General features: G+C 40.1%; 1 protein-coding gene across 2 annotated transcripts in view; it reads right to left on the bottom strand.

Annotated features, from left to right (window-relative positions):
* LOC104662102 (cytochrome P450 4X1) overlaps positions 1 to 20,293 on the bottom strand; it is a 108,163-nt gene that overhangs the window by 33,489 nt on the left and 54,381 nt on the right. Inside the window, exon 1 of one of the 2 annotated variants that reach the window (XM_010362997.2) lies at positions 1,017 to 1,440. The exons of the other annotated variant lie outside the window; for it this stretch is intronic. Coding sequence (XP_010361299.2) covers positions 1,017 to 1,193 — 177 coding nt within the window. The 5' untranslated portion in view covers positions 1,194 to 1,440. Of the gene's footprint in view, positions 1 to 1,016; positions 1,441 to 20,293 lie in introns of those variants that run through there. 2 annotated transcript variants of the gene reach the window in all.

Genomic DNA, 20,293 nt, shown 5'->3' with positions numbered 1-20,293 from the left:
AAACCACAGCAGATGTCTAAACTTATTAAAGTAATAGATGCAATATAGTAATATTATTTTACAAGTAAAGATTTAAATACCAGAAAAAAAAACGATAAAAGGGTTGAAAGTGGTTGCTTTAGGTAAGGAAGACTAGAAAGTGGGGGAAACCAAAGGATCGTGCAGTAGCTCTGCCGGAATGCCTTCCCCACACCACCCAACCATCCTTTAAGACTCTGCTCAGTCCTTCACAGACTTTTCTTCCTCCTCTAGGCGGAGATGTATACTTTCCTGCGATGGATATTCCCTTGTCTCTGGGCCTCTAGTAAAGCACACATTGCCTTAAATTTTCATTTTCTCTCTGTGGCCTAAGTCTGCACCTGACTTGGGAGGTGCAGGGAAGGCATTTAGCTTCTCTTTGTAATCTTAGTACCTACCACACAATTGCCACTCAGAGTCGGTTGAATGAATAAAAACCTCAATTAGGGGTGCGAGTGGATTTAAAAGACAGGAGAGACCAAAAGCTAACAGTCTCCCTTTACAAATTTCCATCAATCAGTATTTCCTGAGCGGCTGGCTGGGGCTGCTCCTTACTTCACAAGAATCTTAGGAAAAGAAAATTGTCTCTGGTTAAAATGGACTAAGGGTGCCAACAATTGGGATCGATTTTGCATATTTTCTGCAATTAATAAGTTATTTAGAATAACATGCTATTTTTAAAGCAACACATGTGGAAGGCTTGGTGAAGCAAGGAGAGACAGACCTGAGTTACACCTCGCTTTCTTTCTCCATATTCAGGTTATTTAAATAGGTCTCTCCCAGCCCCCAAAGCTTCCTCTTTAGTGACCTTTCCCTGTGGGGCTGCGGGAAAGCAAGTCTCCAGAGCAAGGAAAAATGATGCTGAGAGCCACGGGCCGAGATGGAAAGGCCAGTGCAAGCCGGAGGGTCCCCAGGGATGGAAGGAAGCAGCCGTCTCTCCGCAGGCCGGGCTCCTCTGCCGCATCCTCCTCCGCCCATCCCTCCTCCCTCCCATCTACCTTCTGGTGCCCAAGGAAACAGTGGGTGGGGGGCGTCGGGAAGGCTCGCAGGTCCCGCAGCAGCCTCTGCCTCCGCAGGTAGAGCTTAATGGTCTGCAGCAGCCCCAGGGCCAGGCAGAACACGAACGCCAGGTAAAAGGGCCGCGCCCAGCGCGTCTCCAACCAGGAGACTTCCATGGCTCTGCGCAGCGCCAAACGCCGGCGGTTTCCGGGGGCGCGGAGAGGATGCGCTTTCTCCCGCCGGGGGCTGGCGTAGGGTCGCGCAGCCCACCGCCTCCCTGGGCTCTCGCGAAGCTTCCGACTCGCGGGAGGGGAAGGGCAGTGGGAGGGGCAGCTCAGACCTGGGGAGAGGAGGCAGGCTAGCGTGCGGGACTTCTAGCCGGTTACCAAGGCGCGCACGCTTGGTTCAGCCCAACTGCTTTTGCGTTCCTGGAGCTTTCTCTTTTAAGTCGAACAGTTTTCAGTCACGGGATATGAATTTATATTGTAAAATAATGCCAAAGTTGAGGTCGTTGTTTTTCTTCCTTATCAAAATTAATAAATGGCTGTGCAAGAGATTTTCTTTCCAATTCTCGCATTCTACCAAAATTCCCAGGGGGTAGAGGTAGCGGGAGGTGTACGATCATTATTCCTTTATCCTGTGGCTTGCCTAGTGGTGTTCCAGTAAATAGTTTACAACTAGTTTCCACCCTGATTCCCAGCGTGTACCAACATGCACCATGAGCTAGTTCAAGCTGCCGATACGAGGGCACCGAACACTGAACGGGGAAGATATGCACAGTAGCGTACCGTTATCTAGTAATTCCACTATACAGGTAGAGTCAGGGCCTGCTACATAATTTATGAATCCCAGTGCAAAATGAAAATGTGGGATGAAAACTTTATTAACAATTCTAAGATGACAGAGCATTAAACCGAGCATATGCCCTTCTGGGTTCAGAGCCTGTGTGGCTGCTCGGGTCCCTTGCCCATGAAGGGCTGCCTCTAGATGCCAGAGACATAAACGCGAGTACAGATAACAGAAAAGTGTAGTAAAAATAATTTGGAAGTGATGGTTTTAGTATTTATAATCTATCAGGTGGTGAAGTAGGATCTAACAGGCCTGACTTCCCAAGCTGCTGTCTCTCCCCACCTCCCTGTCCCAGCAATCTTTATAGGCATTGCCCACATTTGATTCATTTATTCATTGATTTAGGCTAAGACAGGCATATGTTAGGTGTTGATTGACAGCCCTGAACAATAAACCCAATCTCTGCTACAATTCCCTGTTCTCCCTATCACTGCCTCTCCCCCACCTCCCCACCCCCCACCCCCATTTCCTTAAGCCTATGCTCCACTCTCTGGAGTCAGATTATATTTGTCAGGTAAGTGATTAACGCAGGCTCCAGGGGTGGTGACTTCATCCGGACCAAGTTTGTCCTGGCCCCTTGCATGTTCCATTAAGCCACACACAACAAGTGTTTCTGCTCCTTCTTTCCCAGACTTCCCTACTTCCTACCTAATTCCAACCCTCAACTAGATGTTGTTATTTGACAGGGTCTCAGAATCCTCTGGCTTACACAGCTTCTTCTGGGTAACTCACGGCATTTCGGCTTTGCGTATTATTCCTTTATGCCCTATTCCTTCCCCAAATTATGATGGTTGTATGGTGGCCCTCATATGATCTCATGGTGATAGGGCTGAAGACCTCAAATCCATGCTCTGCCCCAGAGCTGGTTTCAGCTTTGTGATATCTTGCCTGGTCTGGTCCTTGGGTTCTTCATGCAACTGAGGAATAGTATGTGTGGTTGGTGACCTTCTAGTGAGTTCTCTTGGCAGAGTCAGAGCTTGGGGACCCATTGGCTCACCTATTCCCACCCAGGTTCTTGCTGGTGGTGTGACTCCCTCTGAGGCTTGGACAGTTCCATGCAGTTACTCTTCTGCTCCAGGGCCAGTTGCCCCTGTCCAGCACCATTCCATGTGCTTCCAGGGGTAACAAAGGAACTCTGGAACTTGTGCACTATATTTAGGAGCCTAAGAGAGGCTTGAATGTGTTGAAGAGGCTTGAAGTTCAGGCCTTCTCTGCTTCACTGCCATTTTCACTCTGGTTTCTCCAAAAAAAAGACGCAAGGTAAAATCCCCTGTGCTCTCAAGTTGCCCTTCACTCTATCTAAACCCCAATCCCAGGATTTTAGCCTACAGGGGAAAAATTAGATACTCTCTTGACCACCCAACCTCTGCCACTTTTTGCTTCAGTCCACCAGGCTGCAAGAGGTGGGTTTTCCCCACAACCTGCATTTCATGTGGTAGAAAATATCCTTATGTTATTGCTTGTGTTTTTGCTATCCCTGGTGGAGAATAAAGTTCTGTAATCTACTCCAACAGGGCATGCTAATGGGAGAGAAAGGAATTTAGAAAATTATTTATTCTGGCCAAAGACTGACTTTTGATACTTGCTACAACTCAAAGATATGATTCTGGAGACCAAAAACAAAGCAGTGCCTCCTTCCTTTTTTGGCATTCCTGCACAAATATCTACTGAATTGAATTTTCTTGGCTACAGTACAGGGAATTGGAGATACCAAAAAAATCCCATCAACATGGATAGTGGTGCCTCTAGATGGAAATAAGCCCCATGAGACTCCCAGAAGGAGGCCTGTGCCTCTACCAATGCTCATCTGATGGCTACTTCCACGTCAGACACGAGAGACAAGAAATGAAGGTCATTGAGGAGCTGCTTCAATCCTACACACAGTCCAAAGAAAACCATACATTTGTCTACAAACAGGGCAGTGCAAGGTAACCTTTGACTGAAATTATGATAATTCAGTATGGCAACCTACGTCTTTGATCCATTAAAATGTGGAAGTATATTATTACTTACTAATGAATGAATTTTAAGACAATGGAACCATGGCGATAAAAGTCTAGAAGTTTGTGGAACTGTATCCCAGGATAGCAATGCAGCCCACCAATGTGGGATTCCAGAGATTTACTGCTCTCTGATTTGCTCATGTGCTCAGTTAGTAAACATGGGCTGAACATTTACTGTGTCCCAGGCGCTGTGCTGGGCACATGGCTGGGAGCTCAATGCAGAGGGGAGACAAGGGTCACTTAAGTACTTTTAAGGTAGCTATCACAGAAAGTGATGCTGATATCCTTGCCAGACAAAGGAGAGAGTAACGAAATCTGTCCACGCTAGGGGAGATGCAGGTGAAGAGAAAATGTGAAAAAAGTTTTATAACTGAGGAGATGCTTTTATCCGTCCATTCATTTACTGAGTGAATATTTATTGAGAACTGACCATGTGCCATGTATCGCCCTGAGCCCTGGAGATGTGGCCTTGAACAAAATCAACCTGGCCCTGCCTTCATGTGGCTTAGGGTCTAGTGGAGCTGTGTCTTAAAATGTCAGAAAGTGTCTTCTACATGGACAAAGTGGGAAAGGGCATTCTACATGGTGGAAAAGTGCATGAACAGAACGTAAAATGGCCTGAGCTAACTGGATTGTGGGAGCTCTTTAGCATGGCTAGAGCTTCAAGTCTCAGAGAGAAGGATGGGTGCTAAGACCACATATAGGGTGAAAGTCAGACCATGAGAGCTTGGTAGGCCCAGTAAATAAATTCACACTTTACTTAAGGCCATGGGAATCCACTGAAAGGATTTAAGGTGGAAAATGACATAGCTAACCAGTAGATTATTCTGAAAGCTACTTGAAATATAATAAGGACAGTTAAATAGTTACTGTATCCTCACTAAGTGCCAAGTACAATTCTAAAGTGATTTATTTGTACTCAGTTATTTCTTCTTCATAATAATCAAGGTAGATGTTACCATTATCCCATTTTACCTGTATGAAAACTGAGATACAGATTGTGCAACTTGTCCAAGGACATCAGAGAGTAAAAAATGGTGTCAGGATTTGAATCTAGGCAGTCTAACTCTAGGTCCTGAGACCTTAACATTTATGAGAATAAATTGGGATGTGGAAGGTAGTGGTAAGACTAGAACTAGGGAGATCAGTTCTGATGCTATTGCAATATTCAGATAAGATATGATGGTGGCCTGGACTGGGGTGTTGCAGTGGTGTGGCAGGCCAGGTCTCACTAACACAGGCCTCCATAACAACTGTTTCAGCATTGGCTGAATGGTTAAGTTAAATATTAAGAAACTGATAGAGCCAGTGCCCTTATACAAAGGCTGGAATATAACAAAAGCCCACCAAGAGTTTTGCCTAGGCATTTCCTGGGCTTTGAAGCATGACAAGATAATGAAAGAATTCTTATCAGGACCCACTTAGGATTAAACAAGTTTTATTGGGAATCTGAAGAAACTCCCCAGGCCTCCACAAACAAGTTTATTGGGGGTCTAAAGGAACTCCACAAACCTCCATGATTTAGCAGGAGACAAGACAAGTGTAATCACCCCAGCACCTGGGCCCATTTACATTAAGTAAATTTACAGAGGCTCCAGAGGAAGTCCTTCAGGACTCAGATCTCAGTTATAGATTAAAAGAAGTTAATCACATATGTCTTTAGATGAATGCATGCTTACACATAGACATATAGCTTAGAAGGTATATAATCTCTGAAAAAACTTTGTAATTTTGAGTTTGGTGATATTCCCCAGGCTTTCTTCCTGTAACCAGTTACAGAAATAAAAACTCTCTTCCTCCTCAGTTCATCTGAATCTCATTATTGGGCTGCAAGAATAAGCAGCTTGACTCTCAGTTTGGTCTGGGAACAAATTTGGTGAGGCAGCCAGGAGCCACTGGGACGGTGCTGTTTTCAACCGTCAGTGGCTTGTGATGAAACAGTCTTCAGGAGGATCCCAGCAGCTGCTGGGTGAGAGTTTCCCAGGGATCCCTCCTGAGGGCTGTCCCATGTGCAAAACTGCACGTCCCTCCCACTATTGGGGAAGAATGGAGATCAGGGGTGAACGTGCTGGAAGGGTTAGTTAATTGGATTGTATGCCAGGAGTCTGTTGCTTTCCTATCTGGGCTTGTTAAGCCACTTGTCTGGTACCGCCAGGGGAGCAATAAGGCTTGCTCATACACCCACTTTGCATTTTGGTTAAGATCAGGTTTTGTGTTGGTTTTGAGTCTGTTCTGCCTGAATGCACTCCCCCTGGTGTTTGTCTGAATTCTGTCTCCACTTGTTTGTGTATCTGTCTTGTCTCTTTTGATACCATGTAAGCTTGAATATAAGAGGTGTCAGGTCCATCCCTGCTGGGAGCCCTCTGGGAAGGAAAAAGGTTTTTTTAAAGGAGCTCAATGATTAAAAGTCAGCTTAATTAAAAGGTAACATCTAAGATGTGTATATGTGTGTGTGCATGTGCATGTGTTTGTATTAAAAGGCCTTCATATTTTTGTTTTTTCTCTTCTGGGACCTTGTCTTTTTTGAGCAAAAGTTTTTTTCTTCTCAGTTGTCTGAATTGTGTTTTTCTTATTAATAGCTGTTGCAACAGAGGCTACTCTTGTTTTTTTTTTTTTTAAAAAAAGATATCATTTAGACACTTAGAAATGTCTTTGTTTGAAAAAAAAAGTTTAGTGCACTATAAAAGCATCACATGGTCTAGTCTGATAGTAATTCTCCCTTTTTGAAAACCCAAGATTCAGTGTGGGGGCTCTGGCCAGAGCTCAAAGATCCAGTTAAAAGATAGGCAGTCCCTGTCTAAATAAAATTGGTCTCCTAATATAGTCCTATAATACATTTCTATAATTTTATGTTTGATCTGGCATCCATCTTTAATCTCCCTCTAGCACCAGCAGGCTTTTTCTCGTTGTACTTTGAGATGTAAATCTTGCCATCTGATTTTTCACCTAAAAGTTGTTTCCTTCAATATGCAGATTTAGGGCATCTATAAAATGTACTTCTATTGTCATGCCTAATATGTCTATGTATTTATGTGTTGTATATGCAATGTTTCACTACTGAAAATATAAAAAAGCTCTAATTAATTGGATTAAGGAAAATTAAAGGTGCCTAAATCAAATACTTTAACAGAAAAAAGACTAGTCGAATGCTTTTTTAAGATTATGTGACTTCAGTAAAATATTTAATAAATAAGCTGACTTTAAAAGTATTGGTAAAGTAATAATAGAAATGTCTTAGAAATTGCCAGCATACATTTTTGTTTGCATTTGTTGATCGAGAAACTTCATACTTATTCCTGCCAAATACTGTAAGGTGTCAAAACTTGGCATAGAGTTTACAAAACTATAAACTCAGCCCCAAACAGAATGATCTTTGCTTTTGTAATTTTTAATAGATAAAACATTAATATTGTTTTAATAAATATAGCTACATCTTAAATTCTTTGGTAAAATGCCATAACTCCTAATCTTGTGGCTTTAGGCAGTCTAGTCCACAAGCATGAAGGAGGTTTGTTCTGGGAAAGGACTGTTACCATATTTGTTTCAAAGATAAATATAAACTAAGTTAATGAACAAGAACTTCTTGGAGGTTAGAAGCAAGATGAAGTCAGTTAGGTCAGAACCTTTTCACTGTCTCGGTTATAATTTTGCAGTGGCAGTTTCATAGCTTTAAATAATGCCTATCACAGTTTTCATAAATAATCTAAATAAACAATTAAATTAATGAGATAAATGCAATGGAATAAATACAAACTTGTCATAATTTAGAATCTAAACTTATATTAAATTACATAATAGATATTTATTTGGATATTTTCCAATAAAAATATATTGTGGGAAAACATTCTTTCTAAGATGGTGTCCCTTTTTAAAGGTAAATAATTTTTATCTAATTCAAAGCTTATTTAAAGGTTATCTAGAAAACAAGGCAAAAGGAACCAGGAGATAAGAGAAATATAAAGAAAGTTATAAAAAATAAAAAGGTATTTTTTAGTAAAAAAGCTTAAAGAAAAATAATTTTATATGAAAGAGAATCTTGTGTGGTAAATTTAGTGCTAGAATAAAATGATAGGTTGTTTTAGAAAGAGGGATGGTTAGAACAAGTCAAGAAGTCCAAGCATGTCATAGATGGTCTGTGTAAGTCATGAAAGAATTTATGAAAGGGAATTTATGTAAAATTGTTGTACAATTTAAAGGTAATTAGGCCTCCTAAATGCTTCAAAGAATGCCACTATGATTTTTAACTGCACAATTTGCCTGGTTTATGGCTAGGTAAGACGTGGGACACATTGAATTTGATGCTGGAAAGAGTCGGACCTTATCTGTACTCCTGTCTGGGTCCTAGGCTCCACATCTAGTACATAATTAAAATCCCAAACTTACCAAAGTTTTCACCAAAAAAAAAGGTTGCTGAGAGTTAACAGTGTAACATGTGTCTGAGACTACTAAAAAAATAATTTTACATACAGGATGTGTAAGAAAAGGAAAACATACTTTTGGTAAAAAGATTATAAGAAGGTGTGGGAATGTGGATTTTTTGCCTAAATTAAAAGGTTAAAGGATTGTTTTAAGTTAGATAAAACAAAGCTAAGGGTTTAAGCAAGTTGCAGAAGGTTTATGAGAAAATTAATTGTAAAAGAAATTCTATGTGTAAACATATTGGCTAATGTTAAAGTGGAATTTTTCACTTTTTCCATAAATTGAACATTAACATAAATGCACAGCAGGTTTCTCTTAGAGCATTAACCTGCTCTTTAACAAGAATCTTTTGTAAAAGATTGCAAAAGATTTATGAAAATCTTACCTTATGGTCAAACATTAAAATTGGGTAAATATGTCTATAAGGTTTTATTAAAAATTCGGCTTAACATTTAATAGTACCCAAATGTAAATGTAAAATTTGGCTTATTTGGTACAAAATCATACAGGAAGCATTGTCAAGTATAAAATGGTGTTTGGCTTTTTTGGGCTATATTTGTATAAATGTGTTATTGGTATGTGTTCCAAATTATGGGAAACTTCTATAATTCTGCTATATCTTAGTGTAAATTATTAGTAATAATTATAATTGTTATGATAAATTATTTTGTGCCACAGAGGTAACAGATTTTATTGTCAATTGTGTTTTTAACTATGGCTACCCTAAAACTTAAACTTCAGAAGAAAATAATAGCAACCTATTTATATGTATTGCTGTTGCATATTGTTATGTTTCAGCAGGTATTGCCTCTAAGCCCCTGAAACAGGGAGTACTGCCGGGAACAGGTCAACTTCTTTCACTCCAATGCTGCATTCAGTGCTCCATAATGTTGACTCCCTCTCAGCAGGATATAGCCAGAAAGATTACTACACCCCATCTCACTAAAATTCTCATGATGACTAAATATACAAACATGATAGAAATCATGCAGAAATTGACAGTGGAGATTGTGGCAAGTCAGGTCTTACTAACATAGGCCTCTGTAACAACTCTTTCAGCACTGACTGGTTAAGTTACATATTAAAAACTGATAGAGCTAGTGCCCTTATACAAAGGCTGGAATGTAACAAAAGCCCACCAAGAGTTCTATAGAAGGCATATAGGCTCTGAAAAATCTTTGTAATTTTGAGTTTTTCTGGTGATATTTCCTAGGCCTTCTCCCTGTAACCAGTTACAGAAATAAAAACTCTCTTCCTCCCCAGTTCATCTGTATCTCATTATTGGGCCACAAGAATAAGCAGCCTGACCCTCAGTTTGGTCCAGGGACAGTGGTACAGACAAGCAAGAATGAATGAGAGAGACATTGGAGTGTGTTTTTGATGGGAGTTGATGACTGGATGTAGGCATAGTAGGAAAATCTAGGGCAATCCCTATGTTATGTGAACCCCCAACATTTGAGACAGGTCGCAGTTAATTTAGAAAGTTTATTTTGCCAAGATTGAGGATGCGCACCCATGACACAGCCTCAGGAGGTACTGATGACATGTGCCCAAGGTCGTCAGAGCACAGCTTGGTTTTGTACATTTTAGTGAGACATGAGACATCAATCAACATATCTAAAATTGAACATTGGCTCAATCTGGAAAGGTGGGACAACTTGCCAGAGGGAGGGGGCTTCTAGGTCACAGGTAGGTGAGAGACAAGTGGTTGCATTCTTCTGAGTTTCTGATTAGCCTTTCAGAAGAGGGCAATCAGATATGCATTTATCTCACTGAGCAGAGGGATGACGTTGAATATATTGGGTGGCAGGTTTGCTCTAAACAGTTTGCAGCTTGAATTTTCCCTTTAGCTTAGTGCTTTGGGGGCCCAGGATATTTTCCTTTCACAGTTTCTGTTCACTGAGATAGAAAAGGCAAGAAGAATCTATCTTCCGCAATCCCACCCCCATCACCATCCCCTGCCCTATGTGTCTTTTGCTCTTCTCAAAGTGTTCCTCAAAAACACTTTTTGTCTGTTTCTCACGTATTTCTTTAACCACCAGCCTACAGGAATCTATTTCATGAACAATTAAAGCCTTGGTTTTTATGCCTCTCATTTGATACTTCACCCTGTTTTCATTTGTCATTCATTCCACAGTCAGAAATTCTAGGAGAACGGTTTGGAGATTCCTCAAAAAACTAAAAATAGAGCTACCATATGATCTAGCAATTCCACTGCAGGATATACACCCCAAAGAAAGGAAATCAGTATATCAAAGAGATATCTGCACTCCCATGTTTGTTGCAGCACTGTTTGCAATAGCCAAAATTTGGAAGCAACCTAAGTGTCCATTAACAGATGAATGGATAAAGAAAATGTGGTGTAAATACACAATGGAGTACTATCAGCCATAAAAAAGAATGAGAGCCTGTCATCTGCAACAATGTGGATAGAACTGGACATCATTATGTTAAGTGAAACAAGTCAGGCACAGAAAGACAAACATCACATGTTCCCACTTACTTGTGGGATCTAAAAATCAAAACAATGGAACTCATAGAGATAGAGAATAGAAGGATGATTACCAGTTGGGGGTGTAGGGGAACAAAAAAATAGGAAGAATGAATAAGACCTAGTATTTAATAGCATAACAGGGTGACTGTAGTCAATAACAATTTAATTGTACTTTTAAAAATAACAAAAGGATATAATTGGATTATTTGTAACACAATAAATCCAATTTACATGATGTGATTATTATGCATTGCACGCCCATGTCAAAGCATCTCATGTACCCCATAAATACATACACCTACCATGTGGCCAGAGGCTCACGCCTGTAATCCCAGCACTTTGGGAGGACAAGGCAGGTGAATCACGAGGTCAGGAGATCAAGACCATTCTGGCTAACATGGTGAAACCCCGTCTCTACTAAAAATACAAAAAATCAGCCAGGCGTGGTGGCGGGCACCTGTAGTCCCAGCTAATCAGGAGGCTGAGGCAGGAGAATGGCATGAACCTGGGAGGCAGAGCTTGCAGTGAGCCGAGATTGTGCCACTGCACTCCAACCTGGGTGACAGAGTGAGACTCTGTCTCAAAAAAAAAAATAAAATAAAATAAAAAATAAAATAAAAAAAATAAAAAATAAAAAAATCCGGTACAGCTTCCTACCTTATCTCTTTGCACATTCAGCTTATCTTCCTAATTAGTCTTTAAAGCACCATGATGGTTTAAACGTTTTTGTTTTTTTTTTTTTTATTTCTTGAATTCTGCCTGGTGCCCGTCTTTGAGCTGGGCACACAATAAATGTTTTATAAACATTTATTTCACTTGAACTAAGGAGACATACCAGGGGTCAGGGAGGTTGAAGAAACAGCAGGGTGAGAAATGTAGAGCAATGACCTACAAAGCAAGTGGGCAATGAAGAAATGGAGATATCCCAGGTCAAGAATTTTGTCTATTAAGAGAATAAGTTTTAAGCTAGAGGGTGGGAAGATTGGTAAATAGAAGATGAGTAAAGTAAAATGATGGTTATTCTCAAGAGAGTGAGCCTGGTGCTTGTTCCTCATGGAGGTGGCACTAATAGGAAGGATAGAAGGTTCTGAGAGAGGGGCAGTAAGAGAGAAAACACATGGCCGGGGAGGCTGAAGGGGATGAATGGGGCATTGAATAGAATGGATGAGCCAGAAGGGAGGAGGCACAGAAACTTCACAGATGGTCAGTCCTAGCTATTTTTTTTAGACAGTCTTGTTGTGTCACCCAGGTTGGAGTGTAGTGTTGCTATCACAGCTTATTGAAGCCTTGACCTCTTGGGTTCAAGCGATCCTCCCACCTCAGCCTCCTGAGTAGTCCTAGATATTTTTATGGAAGCATCAAGGTTGGAAAGTGATCACTTCATTCTGCCCCTAATTAACACAGTAGTTTTGGTTTTGAAGGGGTTCAACTGGGAACACAGACACATAATCATAAGAGAAAGAATGGGAGGAGGAAACAGGCAGATTATATCTCCAATGCTGGATAACCTGAGGTTGTTTTAGAGAATCCTAAGGCCTCTTCTGCCATGGCAGGGGCAGAGATTCAGAACAGCTGCTATGGTTATTGCTGGGGGCATTGACAAGCAAGCTGTTAAAAGACTTTGGAACCAGTAGAATTTACATAGTAAGTTCCATGCAAAAGGCCACTGGCACATGGTTCCATCATTTTCTCCAGTCAACAGCCTGTAGGTAAGAGAATGGAAAGTTTCAGTAAGGAAGCACAGAGCCAGTTCTTACTCTCACTGTGCTGCACTGTCCCTCCGCCAATGCTGGGAAATACCAGGATACAAAAATGTATCAGAGGTAGGCCAACATGCAATCTGGTAGAGAGGACAGATAGATGTGGAAAGCAGTGTTATGGTAAAACGGATTCATGCTACAACTGCACAGACCCACAAGGGTTATCTGGATCTAGTCCTATCATACAGATAAGGAAATGAAGTCCAAAAGTAAAACCAAAAAACAAAAAAAGGCTACCCCTAACCTCCTTCTCTCCACACTGAGAATTCCAAGGTCACCTTTCCTTTCTCCATGTGACCTATGAGCTATACCACTTGTGCTGGTCTTTCCAGTTCCTTTGAAGGACAGGGCAGTGAAACCTTAAATGTATCCAACAGCGTTACTCTGTTTCATCTCCTCTGAAGGCTCATACTTCTCCACCCAGTTTTTAAAATGTTGGGTGGAGAAGTGTGAACCTCCAGAGGAGATGGAAAAGAAGCAAGCAGAGAGGTGTGAAGGAAACCAGGATCATCCAGTGTGAGATACAAAGAGAGAGGCTGAGACACTTGAAACGAAAGATGAATGATGAGTTACAAAACAAAGATAAAGTTTAAAATGTGTTTATTGGAATTCATATCATGGAAGTCAGTTGTAAACTTGGGAAGAGATGTTGAAATGATAGAAACAGAAATCAAAATAAAGTAGGTTGAGAAGAAATTAGGAGGGAAGTAAGGAGCTGTGGAGAAGTGTCAACCACTTTGAAGAGTTTGACTGTGAAAGGAGAGTTGGAATGCTTCTGGATGGGGATCTCAGGGATTTGAGAGTGAAAGAAGGTTAAAGTCTCTCTTCCTCTCTCTGTTTCCTATCTCAACCTCACCCCCAATTCCTAGTAAGTGAGGTTGGGATTCATAGTGCAGTCACTGGCCTTGAAGGTAGGAGGAAGAAGAAAAGGTTGGGGCAGATGTAGAGTTTCATATTTTGTAGTACTTTAAGCCACAATACAGTATAACACAAAATGCAAATCGCATAAAATCCCATTAAAAATCTCCAGTCATAGACAGTTTTGAATACTAATATTATTTAATTTTACAATGTTAATATGCAGTATCTATTTTCTTTATTAAATATAAATAGGTCAACTCAAAATTATTAAATTTAAGAGTACTTTGAGGGCCTGGTGGAGTGGCTCACACCGGTAATCCCAGCACTTTGGGAGGCCGAGGTGGGCAGATCACCTGAGGTCAGGAGTTTGAGACCAGACTGGCCAACTTGGCAAAACCCCATCTCTACTAAAAATACAAAAATTAGCCAGACATGGGGGTAGGTGCCTGTAATCCCAGCTACTTGGGAGGCTGAGGCAGGAGAATTGCTTGAACCTGGGAGGCAGAGATTGCAGTGAACTGAGATTGTGCCACTGCACTGCAGCCTGAGCGACAGAGCAAGACTCCATCTCAGAAAAAAAAAAAAAAAGAGCATATTGAGGTCAACTAAAGTCATTTAAACTTAACCTTCCCCATCTGATGAAAGAGTTTATTTGCTTAACATCAAATTAAATAAATTGCTATTTTGGATAATAAGCTAAACAACTTACTTAATAGTAAGTCAAATGCCTTAAGCAATTCTCATATTTGTCCAACTTGGGCGTATTTCAAAAATAATAATATTGTTTGAACATCACATAAGTAATGTAATGTATGGTGTAACCAACACATCACCTTCTGCCAAGTTAGACTCTTATCTGTAAAAATAATAATAATAATAATATCAAATAACACTGAACTCTTACTATGTGCCAGGCATCTTACATATGTTCTCCCAAGTAGGCCTCACTATTTTCACTTTACAAATGAGCAAGTTGAAGCCTGAGAAATGAAATAACTTGACCTTAGTCGTATGTGGCTCCTGAAGTCTGTCTTCTGTATCACATCGTGCCTGCAATGCATCCTAAGAGCTCTCCCCTGCCACTTTTTGACATTATACAGACTTATATAGTGAGTCATACATTTGCCAAAATTTATGGCAACCAGCAGCTCTTGGGGCTGCTTTGCCTATTCAGTAGCCATTCTTTATTCCTTTACCTTCCCAATAAACTTGCTTTCACTTTAAAAATAAACAAACACCACCAACAACAAACTCTGAGTGAACCAGCCACAACAGCTTACCATTGAGAAGATGGCATGGTGCCCTTTCCCCTAGAATGAAACTGAGAGCTGGTGACTACTTATTTATGTGCTGATACAGAACAACAACAACAAAATGTAGGAAAAAAATGTTTAAATGTATAGAAACAAGTTAACTAGGAAGACTAAGCAAAGGACTTTATTTTTTGGTAGAGACAATGGGACTTTGGGCAAACTGATTCTTAGACTTGTAATTTTTCAAACATTCACTCCCAAGTACCAGGAAGTGGAAACTATAAGAGCTTACCTACTATATCACTTTTACATATATTTTATCTTTCAGTCCTCAAGACCACTCTGTGAAATGCAGGACAGTATAAGCCTCATTGCACAAATAAGGACAAATAAGCTAAAAAAAAAACCCTGGTCCCTGATTCAGTGGGCTCTTGGGTGCTGTTGCAAAGGGACTGGCATGTGTATTATTTCATATCTATGCCAGAACTTTTTTATTTTTCCAGTCTTTTTTTTAAATATTGATAGTTTTTTTTTATTATTATACTTTAAGTTCTAGGGTACATGTGCACAACCTGCAGGTTTGTTACATATGTATACATGTGCCATGTTGGTGTGCTGCACCCATTAACTCATTTACCTTACGTATTTCTCCTAATACTATCCCTCCCTGCTCCTCCCACCCCACGACAGGCCCCAGTGTGTGATGTTCCCCACCCTGTGTCTAAGTGTTCTTGTTGTTCAATCCCCACCTATGAGTGAGAACACACAGTGTTTGGTTTTCTGTCCTTGAGATAGTTTACTAAGAATAGTGGTTTCCAGCATCATCCATGTCCCTACAAAGGACATGAACTCATCCTGTTTTATGGCTGCATAGTATTCCATGGTGTATATGTGCCACATTTTCTTAATCCAGTCTATAATTAATGGGCATTGGGGTTGGTTCCAAATCTTTGCTATTGTGAATAGTGCCCCAGTAAACATACATGTGCATGTGTCTTTATGGCAGCATGATTTATAATCCTTTGGGTATATACCCAGTAATAGGATGGCTGGGTCAAATGGTATTTCTAGTTCTAGATCCTCGAGGAATCACCACACTGTCTTCCACAATGGTTGAACTAATTTATAGTCCCATCAACAGTGTAAAAGCGTTCCTATTTCTTCACATCCTCTCCAGCATCTGTTGCTTCCTGCCTTTTTAATGATCGCCATTCTAACTGACTTGAGATGGCATCTCATTGTGGTTTTGATTTGCATTTCTCTAATGGCCACTGATGATGAGCTTTTTTTTCATACATTTGTTGGCTGCATAAATGTCTTCTTTTGAGAAGTGTCTGTTCATATCCTTCACCCACTTTTTGGTGGTTTTTTTTTTTCTTGTAAATCTGTTTATGTTCTTTGTAGATTCTGGATATTGGCCCTTTGTCAGATGGACAGATTGCAAAAATTTTCTCCCATTCTGTAGGATGCTTGTTCATTCTGATGATAGTTTCTTTTGCTGTGCAGAAGCTCTTTAGTTTAGTTAGATCCCATTTGTCAATTTTGGCTTTTGTTGCCGTTGCTTTTGGTGTTTTAGTCATAAAGTCTTTGTCCATGCCTATGTCCTGAGTGGTGTTGCCTAGGTTTTCTTCCAGGGTCTTTATGGTTTTAAGTCTTATGTTTAAGTCTTTAATTCATCTTGAGTTAATTTTTGTATAAAGTGTAAGGAAGGGATCCAGTTTCAGCTTTCTGCATATGGCTAGCCAATTTTCCCAACACCATTTATTAAATAGGGAATCCTTTTCCCATTGCTTGTTTTTGTCAGGTTTGTCAAAAATCAGATGGGTTGTAGATATGTGGTGTTATTTCTGAGGCCTCTGTTCTGTTCCATTGGTCTATATATGTGTTTTGGTACCACTACTATGCTGTTTTGGTTACTGTAGCCTTGTAGTATAGTTTGAAGTCAAATACTGTGATGCCTCCAGCTCTGCTCTTTTTGCTTAGGATTGTCTGGGCTATGTGGGCTCTTTTTTGGTTCCATATGAACTTTAAAGTAGCTTTTTCTAATTTTGTGAAGAAAGTCAGTGGTAGCTTGAGGGGGATTAGTATTGAATCTATAAATTACCTTGGGCAGTATGGCCATTTTCACGATATTGATTCTTCCTATCCATTATTGTGGAATGTTCTTCCATTTGTGTCCTCTCTTATTTCATTGAGCAGTAGTTTGTAGTTCTCCTTGAAGAGGTCCTTCACATCCCTTGTAAGTGGTATTCCTAGGTATTTTATTCTCTTTGTAGCAATTGTGAATGGGTGTTCACTCATGATTTGGCTCTCTGTTTGCGATTATTGGTGTACAGAAATGCTTGTGATTTTTGCACATTGATTTTGTATCCTGAGACTTTGCTGAAGTTTTTTATCAACGTAAGGAGAGTTTTGGGTTGAGACAATGGGGTTTTCTAAATATACAGTCATGTCATCTGCAAACAGAGACGATTTGACTTCCTCTCCTCCTGCTTGAATACCTTTTATTTCTTTCTCTTGCATGATTGTCCTGGCCAGAACTGCCAATACTACGTTGAATAGGAATGGTGAGAGAGGGCATCCCTGTCTTGTGCCAGTTTTCCAAGGGAATACTTCCAACTTTTGCCCATTTAGTAAAATATTGGCTGTGGGTTTGTCATAAATAGCTCTTATTTTGAGATACGTTCCATTAATACTTAGTTTACTGAGAGTTTTTAGCATGAAGGGGTGTCAAATTTTATCATAGGCCTTTTACTGCATCTATTGAGATAATCATGTGGTTTCTGTCATTGGTTCTGTTTATGTGATGGATTATGTTTATTGATTTGCATATGTTAAACCAGCCTTGCATCCCAGTGAGGAAGCCAAATTGAACATGGTGGATAAGTTTTTTGATGTGCTGCTGGATTCAGTTTGCCAGCATTTTATTGAGGATTTTCCCATTGATGTTCATCAGAGATATTGGCCTGAAATTTTCTTTTTTTGTTGTGTCTCTGCCAGGTTTTGATATCAGGATGATACTGGTCTCATACAAAGACTTACCAAGGAGTCCCTGTTTTTCTGTTGTTGGGAATAGTTTCAGAAGGAATGGGACCATTCCTGTTTGTACCTCCGGTAGAACTTGGCTGTGAATCCATCTGGTCCTGGACTTTTTTTGGTTGGTAGGCTATTAATTACTGCCTCAATTTCTGAACTTGTTATTGGTCCATTCAGATATTTGACTTCTTCCTGGTTTAGACTTGGGAGGGTGTATGTGTCCAGGAATATATTTCTTCTATATTTCCTAGTTCATTTGTGTAGCGGTGTTTATAGTACTCTCTGATGGTATCTTGTATTCCTGTGGGATCAGTGGTGATATCTCCTTTATCATTTTTTATTGCATCTGTTTGATTCTTCTCTCTTTTCTTCTTTATTAGTCTGGCTAGTGGTCTATATATTTTATTGATCTTTTCAAAAACCCAGCTCCTGGATTCATCAATTTTTGAAGGGCTTTTTAATGTCTCTATCTCCTTCAGTTCTGCTCTGATCTTAATTATTTCTTGCCTTCTGCTAGCTTTTGAATGTGTTTGCTCTTGCTTCTCTAGATCTTTTCATTGCAAAGTTAGAGTGTCGATTTTAGATCTTTCCTGCTTCCTCTTGTGGACATCTAGTGCTATAAATTTCCCTCTAAACACTGCTTTAGCTGTGTTCCAGCTATTCTGGTACATTGTGTATTTATTCTCATTGGTTTCAAAGAACTTTTTTGTTTCTGCATTAATTTTATTATGTACCTAGTAGTCATTCAGGAGCAGTTTTTTCCGTTTCCATGTAGTTTTGTGGTTTTGAGTGAGTTTCTTAATCCCGAGTTCTAATTTGATTGCACTGTGGTCTGAGAGACTGTTATGATTTCCATTCTTTTGCATTTGCTGAGGAGTGTTTTATTTCCAATTATGTGGTCAGTTTTAGAATAAGTGCGATGTGGTGCTTGAGCCACGGCCAGGCGCGCTGGCTCAAGCCTGTAATCCCAGCACTTTGGGAGGCCAAGACGGGTGGATCATGAGGTCAGGAGATCGAGACCATCCTGGCTAACACGGTGAAACCCCGTCTCTACTAAAAAAATACAAAAAAACTAGCCGGGCGAGGTGGCGGGTGCCTGTAGTCCCAGCTACTCGGGAGGCTGAGGCAGGAGAATGGCATAAACCTGGGAGGTGGAGCTTGCAGTGAGCTGAGATCCGGCCACTGCATTCCAGCCTGGGCTACAGAGCAAGACTCCGTCTCAAAAAACAAAAACAAAAACAAACAAAAAAAAAGAAGTTTTGGCCAGGGCAATCAGGCAAGAGAAAGAAATAAAGGGTATTCAGTTAGGAAAAGAAGTCAAATTGTCCCTGTTTGCAGATGACATGATTGTATATTTAGAAAACCGCATTGTCTCAGCCCAAAATCTCCTTAAGCTGATAAGAAACTTCAGCAAAGTCTCAAGATACAAAATCAATGTGCAAAAATCACAAGCATTCTTATACACCAATAACAGACAAACAGAGAGCCAAATCATCAATGAACTCCCATCACAATTGCTTCAAAGAGAATAAAATATCTAGGAATCCAAACTTACAAGGGATGTAAAGGATCTCTTCAGGGAGAACTACAAACCACTGCTCAGTGAAATAAAAGAGGACACAAACAAATGGAAGAACATACCATGCTCATGGATAGGAAGAGTCAATATCGTGAAAATGGCCATACTGCCCAAGGTAATTTATAGATTCAATGCCATCCCCATTAAGCTACCAATGCCTTTCTTCACAGAATTGGAAAAAACTGCTTTAAAGTTCATACGGAACCAAAAAAGAGCCCACATTCCCAAATCCTAAGCCAAAAAAACAAAGCTGGAGGCATCACGTGACTTCAAACTATACTACAAGGCTACAGTAACCAAAACAGCATGGTACCGGTACCAAAACAGAGATATAGACCAATGGAACAGAACAGAACCCTCAGAAATAATACCACACATCTACAGTCATCTGATCTTTGAAAAACCTGACAAAAACAAGAAATGGGGAAATGATTCCCTATTTAATAAATGGTGTTGGGAAAATTGGCTAGCCATAAGTAGAAAGCTGAAACTGGATCCTTTCCTTACTCCTTATACGAAAATTAATTCAAGATGGATTAGAGACTTAAATGTTAGACCTAAAACCATAAAAACCCTAGAAGAAAACCTAGGTAATACCATTCAGGACATAGGCATTGGCAAGGACTTCATGTCTAAAACACCAAAAGCAATGGCAACAAAAGCCAAAATTGACAAATGGGATCTAATTAAACTAAAGAGCTTCTGCACAGCAAAAGAAACTACCATCAGAGTGAACAGGCAACCTACAGAATGGGAGAACATTTTTGCAATCTACTCATGTGACAAAGGGCTAATATCCAGAACCTACAAAGAAGTCAATCAAATTTACAAGAAAAAAACAAACAACCCCATCAAAAAGTGGGTGAAGGATATGAACAGACACTTCTCAAAAGAAGACATTCATACAGCCAACAGACACATGAAAAAATGACACATGAAATTTGCCATCAGAGAAATGCAAATCAAAACCACAATGAGATACCATCTCACACCAGTTAGAATGGCAATCGTTAAAAAATCAG

The sequence above is a fragment of the Rhinopithecus roxellana genome, chromosome 12 (assembly GCF_007565055.1).
Source record: "Rhinopithecus roxellana isolate Shanxi Qingling chromosome 12, ASM756505v1, whole genome shotgun sequence".
NCBI lineage: Eukaryota > Metazoa > Chordata > Mammalia > Primates > Cercopithecidae > Rhinopithecus > Rhinopithecus roxellana.
Note: the sequence above shows the minus strand (reverse complement) of the source record. Positions and strands in the feature narration are given on the sequence as shown.